The sequence below is a fragment of the Silurus meridionalis genome, chromosome 1 (assembly GCF_014805685.1).
Source record: "Silurus meridionalis isolate SWU-2019-XX chromosome 1, ASM1480568v1, whole genome shotgun sequence".
Classification (NCBI taxonomy): domain Eukaryota; kingdom Metazoa; phylum Chordata; class Actinopteri; order Siluriformes; family Siluridae; genus Silurus; species Silurus meridionalis.
The window spans coordinates 7931288-7942241 of NC_060884.1; the positions used below are offsets into that span (position 1 = coordinate 7931288).

Genomic DNA, 10954 nt, shown 5'->3' on the forward strand with positions numbered 1-10954 from the left:
AAAGGGGCTGTCATCTTTTATCATCTTGATCCGCGGAAAGGTAGCGCAGTGGTTAAGGCGCTGGTTACTGTTCGGAATGTCGGCGGGTCAGCACTCTTGGGCCCTTAAACAAGGCCCTTAATCCTCTGTGCTCGAGGGTTATTTTATTTCTAGCTAGGGTCACAAAGGGGGGAACAATACTGGTACATTTCTGGAACTTTCCATGGGAAATATTCCAAGTTGGAAGTTTACCAGAAATGTATGGATTTAAGTATGTAAACTAATACAGGCTTGATGAGCATAAGAGACTTCTTTCAAAAACATAAAAAATAGTAGTGTGTTCAAATGTTTGGTCAGTTCTGTACTTCTGTATGATACAAGTAAACTGGCTAGCAGAAGTTAGGAAAGATCACAGCTTGGGCCAGCCAGCCTCATACATCGTCAATGAAATAGTGCTAGCATACATTTAGCATATTTGATTTACTGGCTGGTTAGCTACTGTATAAACACCTTTTGGTATTTGCCAGTTAAACTTTAATACCATAGACAAATATATATTCACCCAAGTAATATTAAAATCGAAATCGCAAGAAATGATCTGTTATGTTATGGAGGAATGTAAGTGTGCTGTGTGCATGTGACTGATGAATGTGCAGGTTAGAAACAGAACTGAAATTGCATTAAATCTGGTTGTTTTCACCAAGATTTATCCTGCAGGGTTTTTTTTTCAACTACATTCCCATTAATTCCCATGGAAAGTGTCCAGTCTTGAAATTTCCCTGAATTCTCCAACCTTACTTCTGGCTCAATCTGTATGTTTCTATCTACACATGTAAAAATGCTCACTTCTTCTGGGTGATGCCTCGATCACACTGCTGCTGTGAGGTGCCTCCTCTCTCCACCGAGTTGCCACGGCGACAGCTCTGGGCCTTCACAGAAGTGGAGGAGGAGTCAGATTGTGCAGATTCACCCACCACCTGGAGAGCAGTGGAAATCAGATCACATGACTCAGGCAGTAAGAAATCACATTACTGCAGGAAAAAAGCTCTCTGGGGATTGTAAGGCCTAGAGGGGTATACGAACACTCAATAAACACAACTATCAGATCAATCATTTCCCAACGATATCTACTTCCTCCTTACTTGAATGAATATGTGCTTCTTACTATTTAAAGAAAGTGGTTATCCACGTATGAAAAGTAGCTGGGTCTCATTTGCTCATATATAAATAAAATATATTAGAGCTTTTTATTGCATGTTGAGATGCTTACCGTGGGGTAAGGATTGCCCGGAGCACAGAGATTGCACTGGTTATTTACAGTAGAGTTTCTCTTTGCTGTGAAGAAAAAGAAAAAAAAAGAAAACCAGCAGGTGCCATGCTTAAAATTTAATTTCAAGACAAATATGATTGGTGAAATACAGAAATGAGTGCATTCAAACAAACTCTGGTATGTTTTGCATCGCTTAACAATATTTCGGTGTAAATATCAGGAAATAAAAATTCATATTCATCTTTTCATCACTATTCCAAATGTCCAAACAAAAATATGTTTATCTTTGCAACAATAAATTATTTAGTAATACCCAAATCTTACCAGTAACAATGTTGCGTGTGGCCTTAATGAGAGAAGAAAAGGCAGGGACATCAGGTTGACGATGCTCCCACATTGGCTGCCAAATAACAAGGCCACTAGCCAGTCGAAATGTAAGATCAGACTCCTGCCCAATACATAGTGTTAGGTGTGTTGCTTTTTGGGATATTTTTACTTAAAGACATATATACAGTATACAGACATACACAGTCTCAGAGGGGTACACCCCTCACATTTCAGCAACCATTTTAGTAGATCTTCTCAAGGGACAATACTATAAAAATTAAAATTGGATATATTTTAGAGTAGTCAATGTGCAGCTTGTAGTAGTACAGATTTCCTGTCCTTTGAAAATAACTCAACATACAGCCATTATTGTCAAAATAACTGCCAACAGCAGTGAGTACCCACTAAGAGAACATGCCAAAACTGTGTCCAACGTGTCAATATTTTGCGTGAGCACCATTGTTATCTTGCACCGCCCTAATCGCCCTGGGCATGGAATTCACCAGATCTGCATGGAGCTTCTTCTTTTTCTGCTTGTGGATGCCCCACAGGTGCTCAAAAGGGGTTCATGTGAGGAGACATACTTGGCAACTCCATCACCTTCAGTTTCCTCAGCAAGGCAGCTGACATCTTGGCAGTGTGTTTGGGGTCATTATTATGTTGGAAAACTGCCGTTCTGCCCAGTTTCTGAAGGGAGGGCATCATGTTCGGCTTCAGAGTGTTACAGTACATGTTGGAATTGATTTTTCCCTCAATGAACCGCAGTTCCACATTACCAGCAGCGCTCATGCAGCCCCAGACCATGATCGACCCTTGTGAGGCCTGTTCCGAGTGGAACCCATCTTGGAAACCCTCTGTATGATCCTGGCCACTGTACTGTAACTCAGTTTCAGGGGGTTACTAATCTTCTTTTAGCCTTGGCCATCTTTGTGGAGAGCAACAATTCTAATTATAAAATCTTTAGAGACTCTTTTCCATGATGTACTATGTTCAACACCCAGTGGTCACTATGAGAGAATTGTATTCAAAGCAATTTTACAAGATGCTAATACAAGATACACAAATTTGTATGGTCCTGTGAAGCAGACAAAAACATGAACATGATGAATAGGACATGTAGCTTTACACTGTAACACTGCTTACCATGTAGCTTTGTACTCACTTTTGTTGCCAGCTATTCGGACAATAATGACTGTATTTTCAAAGGACAGTAAATCTGTACTGCTACACAAGCTGCACACTGACTACTTTAAAATATATTAAGTTTTATTACTATAGTATTGTCCTTTAAAAAGATCTATCTATCTATCCATCCATCCATCCATCCATCCATCCATCCATCCATCCATCCATCCATATTAATGGATGCTATGTAAAAGCAAGATTTTAATGAAGACTTTCATAGTCTACTGAATTAATACGTACTCTGTATTAATATAAGAAATGACACAGCAAAACAGTACAGACCTTAATGCGGTTGACAAGAGGAGCAAAAAGAAAAACGAACAGCTCTACAGTGGCCATGTTCTTGTGGTAAAGTTTGGCTCGAGCGTACTCGTTCTCCTCTGGAGTACTGCCATTGCGTTCCAGGTGAATTTGGTTACTTAAAGGCTGAAAGAACGCACTGCTGCTGCCACTGCTGCCTCCCCCTGACCATCCATGTCCTAGGTCTTGGTGGCACTCCTGAGCTGCCTCCAGCAGCATCCAATGAAGAGTATGGAGAAGCTTGGTCTCGGCTACACCGAGTTTATCCTGGTGCCCTGGTTGATACAGTGCTAAAGGTTCAAATGCAGTTTAAAGCAATGGCCTGCAATCATTGGAGTAATAAAAATATTATGGAAGCCCAAACTAAAGCATTGTACAAATAGTATCTAGGTTTAACACTGAAGCTTTTAAACCATGAATACCCAAAATAATGTAACACAATACATGACCTTGAATTCCCTTTTTAAGACACAATCGCAGTATTGGATATAATAATAATAAGAAAAACATTTCCAGCAACTGTTGCTGACTGATCGAGTGGAATTCAAGAAATCTATGCATTTAAGCTTTTGATAAATGACAACCGTAATAAAACTGATTTAAAAAGAACTGGACTAAACGTGTATAAGGTGGTAGATAAAAATACAGTAGAAAAAATTAAAAATATATATTGTCAAGCTTAAAATTCTACGTTAAACACATCACCATCAGGTGTGTGTCATAGTTTTCGGTTTTGGTTTCTTACCTAGCTTGTTGCGATTGGAAAGGAGAATTGCAGTGCAGTGGAGGACATGAGGCAGTGCTGCCTGAACCAGCTCCCAACGCATGATGCTCTGGATGGCCTCGGTGAGAGCTGGAGAAAGCCCATGGAGCTTATTCTCCACCAGCACTCGCTCAAAAGACTACAGCAGAAACACACATATCAAGCTCACATATCATGTTCCTTTACAAATTGGCAATAAATCTCCCTGTGACACACGTCATGAGAATTGATTGTACTTATCTTAGTGCATCCTGTGTGCTTGTTGAGCTGGACAGGGTAAAGTTTTATTTTCCACTAATGTCCACTTGTTATTATTATTTAAAATGACCATTTATTTCTCACAACTAAAGCACATTATGTGTGTTTGCTGATGTCACTTTGTTGACTCTCACTGCAAAGTACACATTCTGGCCTAGAAATGCAAAGGCTAAAAAATCCATCATAAGATTAGTGCAGCCTGGCCTTCCTTTTTGGGTCCATCTCTGACTACTGCCACACTTAATGCACAATGTTGTTAGACAGCATTGACATCATAGCGTGACCCAGACAGAGTGGACAGCTGGGTAGCTCTAAATATTTTTTTTGGCATAAAATCTGCAGACCTTCCTTTGAAAGAGAATAGAAGAAAACTTCCTAGCATGATATAATATGAGCACAAATCCAAGTCAACAGGATAGGACCAGTTTCATATGAAGCAAATCAACATTCTGCTATGTCTATGTAAGAGTCCATATCATGAAACAGACTGTGCACAATAGATGCAAATGATAATGAAATGATTGATAGAGCTGGAGCATTTTTATTGTGAGGGAGAGTGAAATAAAAACTACCAAATCAAGATATGCTAAAACAGTCAAATCTGGTATTGGTGCTGAATACAAGCAAAAGAGGCTTTAAAGAAATATTATTTAGGAGGTAAGAACACTTAAACTACCATTTTCTTTTTCTTTACGCTTCAAAGTTTTTAATTTGCATCTTATATGAATTCTATTGATTTCTTTTGTACATGAAAAGATCTGACATAATTTCTATTGGTTACATTTTTCTTTACCGTAACATAACCATATCCATAACAGGGGTTGTGTGGTTCCCTGGTGGTCTAGTGGTTAGGATGCGGTGCTCTCACCGCTGCGGCCCGGGTTTGATCCCTGGTCAGGGAACCAACCCCAGCCATTAGGGTTGCACAAGCCAGTGCACTCTCAATGCCGGTCCCAAGCCAGGATAAATGGGGAGGGTTGCGTTAGGAAGAGCATCCAGCGTAAAAACATGTGCCAACTCAAACATGCGGATCATGAATACAGATGATCCGCAGTGGCGACCCCTAACGGGAGAAGCCGAAAGAAAGTATAGTATAACAGGGGTTGTGTACACATTTCTGATATCCAAAGTATATGGTGCAACAACCATTTCTAGATACATCCTGTACAGTATATAAAGGGTCCGTTGTATTTATTGCCACTAAAAACTGTTATATATTTTTTAAAAGAAAAGGCCTGTTTAAGAAGTAGCTCATTGAACAATACCTTAACTTTCACTATATGTCAACTATCCATATTCACTTTCACTCCACTGTTAACACTTTGATAATGTTTACACTGCAGGTCTCCTGCTTTACAACCGTACTACTTTTTTGTCACAGCAGGTGAGTAGAGACAAATGCAAATGCAGAAATGAATTTTTTGAGAAATCCCAAATCCCAATCTAACTAGACACAACATTCAGGCGAGGTGCAAACAACATAAAAGGAGAACAAATCCGAATAATCATAACACAGTAAAAAAATGGATTAAAAAAAAAACTGAAACCAGAATGCCAATAAAAGGGATAACAATTTAGTAGGTCAGTATTGAAAACTTTGAGCATTACTTTACAAGGAGCAAGTTAAAAAAGCAAAAGCAAAAGCAAAAGCAAAAGCAAAGCAAAGCAAAGCAAAGCAAAAGCAAAAGCTAAAGCTAAAGCAAAAGCAAAAGCAAAGCAAAAGCAAAAGCAAAACCCAGAGAATTAGTATATAGTATGTGGTGATGGCTAATCAGCGTCTCTACTTCCTGAGAAGGCTGAGGAAAGCTCATCTCCCTTCCCCATCCTGACCATGTTCTACAGAGGGACCATCGAGAGCATCCTGAGCAGCTGCATCACTGCCTAGTTTGGGAACTGCAGCGTCTCGGATTGCAAGACCCTACAGAGGCTAGTGAGTCGCTTTCCCCTCTATCATTGACATTTACACCACACACTGCATTCGCAAAGCCAACAGCATTGTGGACAACCGCACAAACCCGTCACACACACTTTTCACCATCCTGCCATCAGGAAAGTGGTTTTGAAGCATTCCGGCCGTCACATTCACTCTGTGTAACAGTTTCTTCCCTCAAGCCATCAGGCTTCTCAATACTGAACTGAACTGAACTGAACTCACACACACACACACACACACACACATACACACCTGTGTGACTGATCTGTACAACCAAGACTCAACACACACTCGTACTCAATTTACACATCCATGACTTCAGTACCACTCACATTACATCACTTCATTACCCTAAACTGTTTACATGCCATTTTTGCACATCACAACAGTGTGCAATATACAACAGGTCTACTGGCCAGCTTTTTTGTATTTAGTGTATTTGTCTTACACTGTTGTGTTGTCTTGCACTGTCCTGTATTGTCTTTGCACCAGGTTGCACACATGCACTTTATGTGGCGAGGACACTTACTAGTCCTTAGCCCTGTGTTTACTGTTTTCTGTGATTGTTGTTTTATGTAGCAACAGGGTTCAGGAGGAACGTTGTTTTATTTCACTGTGTAATGCGTCAGGTATATATGGTTGAAATGACAATAAAAGCTTCTTGACTTGACTTATAGGTGTGTGGTTAGTAATAAGGTGATTGTAAACATGACAAAATATGTTGCTGGAGAGTGTAGTCTCTGGGGACAAAATATGTGTGCTGTGGTCTGTTATGCTACATAGAGTTCTATCTTTTTTTAATCAATCTCTCTGTTTGTCTGTCCATCTGTCTGACTCAGAAATGCTTTTCGGAGTTTAAGTGGCAGACAGTTCAACATGCAATATTTAGAGGAGACTGTGTGACTCAGGCCTTCATGGTCAAATTCAAATTACTTTGGAAGAACAACAAGCATAAAAAACTTGGTTGGGCCAAGAAACAAAGAAAAGAATGGACATTAGATCAGTGAAAAACTGTTTTTCAGTCTGATGAGTCCAAATGTAAGCTTTTTAGTTCTAACAGCTCCTGAACATGTGGTTCCTTTAAAATCTCATATTTGTCATAATTTCAGTGTCCAGTATTAATGTCAAATGTTGAATTATTTTTATTATTTTTTATTATATTATTTTTTATTAGAGTGTATATATCTGTGTGTATACAGTACAGACCAAAAGTTTGGACACACCTTCTCATTCAAAGAGTTTTCTTTATTTTCATGACTATGAAAATTGTAGAGTCACACTGAAGGCATCAAGGGCTATTTGACCAAGAAGGAGAGTGATGGGGTGCTGCGCCAGATGACCTGGCCTCCACAGTCACCGGACCTGAACCCAATCGAGATGGTTTAGGGGTGAGCTGGACCGCAGAGTGAAGGCAAAAGGGCCAACAAGTGCCAAGCATCTCTCGGGGAACTCCTTCAAGACTGTGGGAAGACCATTTCAGGTGACTACCTCTTGAAGCTCATCAAGAGAATGCCAAGAGTGTGCAAAGCAGTAATCAAAGCAAAAGGTGGCTACTTTGAAGAACCTAGAATATGAAATTTTTCAGTTGTTTCACACTTATTTGTTTTGTATATAATTCCATATATAATTCCACGTGTTAATTCATAGTTTTGATGCCTTCAGTGTGAATCTACAATTTTCATAGTCATGAAAATAAAGAAAACTCTTTGAATGAGAAGGTGTGTCCAAACTTTTGGTCTGTACTGTATGTGTATCTTTGTGTATATACATATATCTATGAACATATATGTACAGTATCTCGCAAACGTGGGTACACTCCTTATTTCAGCAAACATTTTAGTAGATCTCCTCAAGAGACAATACTAGAGATATAAAACTTAATATATTTTAGTCAATGTGCAGCTTGTATAGCAGTACAGATTTACTGTCCTTTGAAAAAAATCAATAATACAGCCATTATTATCTAAATAACTGGCAACAAAAGTGAATACCCCCTAAGTGATAAGAGCTATGTGTCACTTAAAAATGCAAATCCACATGTCCTTTTAAATGTTCATGTTTTCATCTGCTTGACAGGACCATACACATTTGTGAATCTTGTATTAGAGAAGTTAAAATTTTGTGCTTTGAGTAAAATTCTCACATCCACTGGATGTTCAACATGGTACCTCATGGCAAAGAATTCTGAGGATTTTCTGATAGAATTGTCGCTCTCCACAAAGATGGCCCAGGCTATTAAAAAAGATCAGTAACAGCCTGAAACTGAGTTACAGTACAGTGGTCAGGTCCCTACAGAGGTTTTCCAAGACGGGTTTCATTTTTCAAGTGTCTAATGACCATCAGCTCTGTGATGTCATGGAGGAGTGGAAGAGGGTCCCAGCAACAACCTGTGCAGCTCTGGTGAATTCCATGTCTAGGATGATTAAGGCAGTGCTACATAACAGTGGTGCTCACACAAAAAAATAGACAATTTGGATACAGTTTTGACATGTTCACTTAGGGTGTACTCACTTTTTTTTGCCAGTTATTTTGACAATTATGGCTGTATGTTGAGTTATTTTTAGTAAATCTATCTGCCCTCTGTGAGAGGTGTACTGTTGTGAGATACTGTATGTATGTGTTATGTATTATATATATATATATATATATATATATATATATATATATATATATATATATATATATATATATATATAGCATAAGAACAAAATCATGTGTACACAAATCCCAGTCTGCTGCTCGTATAATAAGGCACCGTGACCAGTCACGTGACAGCAGCAGGCACCTCAGGTGTAATAGTGATTAAAGAGGATGGGTGAGGGGAGGCAACATCCCAGAGAAACACTAAGTACTCACCACACAAGATGCTTCATACTGCTTCCCTAACTTCGGTCTCAAAAACGCGCTGAAAAAAATGAAATGCAAATAATGAAATTATTCTCGTCAGATTACAAAGAACTGGTTTGAGTTAATATAATGTGTTCATTGTAAGCGCGCGAGCTGTTTGACGCAAAACAACGCGACAGCCAATGAGCATGACGTGTGTATGTGCGTGTGTGCATGTATATATATATATATATATATATATATATATATATATATATATATATATATATATATATATATATATATATATATATATATATATATATATATTCAATTTATTATAATAAATCTATTATCATATGTGCATGTATATGATAATAGATTTATTATAATAAATTGGAAACATATAGATGACATGCATAAGAACAGCAGTCAAATAACTAGGAGAAAGAACTAGAAAAATCTCGGCAGTAATAAACCGCAGCAAAAAATAGTTTATCCTTTAATCGAATCCGAAAATTCTATGATTTCTTGTCAAAAATCACGGACCTGGTCTGTCTCCACAGGAAGGTCTGGATGGGAAATGGTATTCCGCCGCAACTCTCCTGGTCGCCGTCATCCAGGCTTTTCCTCTTCACCATTTTCACCGACACTATCGGACACAGACCTTTAGCTCACACGTATTCTGCACAGGGACATGAAGATGATGATGATGATGATGGCCGTGTATCGGAAAAATGGTCGGAGTTAAAGATGTCTATTTAGTTGTGAACACCGGACAGCGACATCCAGGCAGAAACCGAGCTGCTGCTTAAAGACGCAGCACCACATAATCAACGGAAAGCAGCAGCCCACATCCGGCCTACAGAAACCTACCGGTGTAAAGCAACCTGAGCTGACCACATCACATGGATTTACTTGGTCTATAATGGAATATTTATTTTTAAAATCAATTACAAGATTCTCCGTATAATGAACTGACAGATAAATCAAATACCATTGATGATCTTATTACAATAGCACTTGTCAAGAGGTGGGATATATTGGGCAGCAAGTCAGTTCACGAAGTTGACATGTTGAAAGCAGGAAAAATGGGCAAGTTGGCTAGATGACAGGATCAAGGCATCCCTAATACAACAGATCTTATGCAATGGTTATTGCCTTTTGCCACTGTGGGACCATGCAACAAAATATTACTCTCTTCAGAGGTAATATTGTTAATATAGACTTCCCCAAACCAAACCCCTAGTGAGGAGATATTATCCAGTGTTTAAGGGTAGTTTTAAGAATAGCAAGTATTATGGTTTCACTTTAGATGCCAAAATACTCTGAAGGGGTGATAACTAAAAGATTTTCAAGAACAGCAAACACCTGTACTGTACCGAAATATATGCAAATATATGCTAACGTATAGTAATGCAGTTATCCAATCAGCCATCATGTGGCAGATTTGACACAAAGCTTTTCATTACAAATATGATCAGCAACAACTTCAGTGAAAAGAAAAACGTTTCTACTAATCAATACACAAGGTTTATGAAATGGGTCAAAACTGACCCACACATGGTATATAGGCATATGTACAATACATTCAATTAAATTCATTTTTATTTGTATAGCACTTTTAACAATGAACATTGTCTTAAAGAAGCTTTACACAGAAAATTAAAAGTGAATATGTTCTTTATAAGGAAGTTTGTCCCTGATGAGTGAGCCGGTGGCGACTGTGGCAAGGAAAAACTCTGCAAGATGGCATAAGGAAGAAACCTTGAGAGGAACCGGACTCAAGAGGGAACCCATCTTCATCTTTGTTGCACCGAATGTCCATTTATAGCAGATATACAATGTTGCAGGGTAAAGTGATGATGATGATCAGAAGCGAAAAGAAGTCCTGAGTCAATGTAGCAGACTGTTGACATTAGCTACTGTCCAATCCATCCTCAAAGCGCCCGTTTTTACTCTGGAATTTCATAAAACCACCCAAGACATTGATGAGAAACCATCCAATACATCCCATTCCAGATTTTTCCCCCATTACTGTTATAATTACCTTCACTTCTGTAGACAGGCTTTCTACAAGATTTTAGAACATGGTGAGAAAGTCTGAGGGTGC

The 10954-nt window shown here is 38.7% G+C and overlaps 1 protein-coding gene across 13 annotated transcripts in view; it reads right to left on the bottom strand.

The window, feature by feature from the left end:
- The window catches only part of LOC124385302 (protein unc-80 homolog), a 54790-nt gene extending 44276 nt beyond the window's left edge, over positions 1 to 10514 (bottom strand). For 10 of the 13 annotated variants that reach the window (XM_046848613.1, XM_046848650.1, XM_046848594.1 and 7 more), the window contains exons 1-7: positions 9391 to 10513; positions 8872 to 8920; positions 3807 to 3963; positions 3044 to 3336; positions 1574 to 1697; positions 1250 to 1314; positions 826 to 956 (exon numbers count right to left, since the gene is read on the bottom strand). In XM_046848613.1, coding sequence (XP_046704569.1) covers positions 826 to 956; positions 1250 to 1314; positions 1574 to 1697; positions 3044 to 3336; positions 3807 to 3963; positions 8872 to 8920; positions 9391 to 9482 — 911 coding nt within the window. In that variant the 5' untranslated portion in view covers positions 9483 to 10513. Of the gene's footprint in view, positions 1 to 825; positions 957 to 1249; positions 1315 to 1573; positions 1698 to 3043; positions 3337 to 3806; positions 3964 to 8871; positions 8921 to 9390 lie in introns of all 13 variants that reach the window. The other 3 variants (XM_046848647.1, XM_046848631.1, XM_046848604.1) reach the window with 2 other exon arrangements.
- Positions 10515 to 10954: the final 440 nt, after the last annotated feature.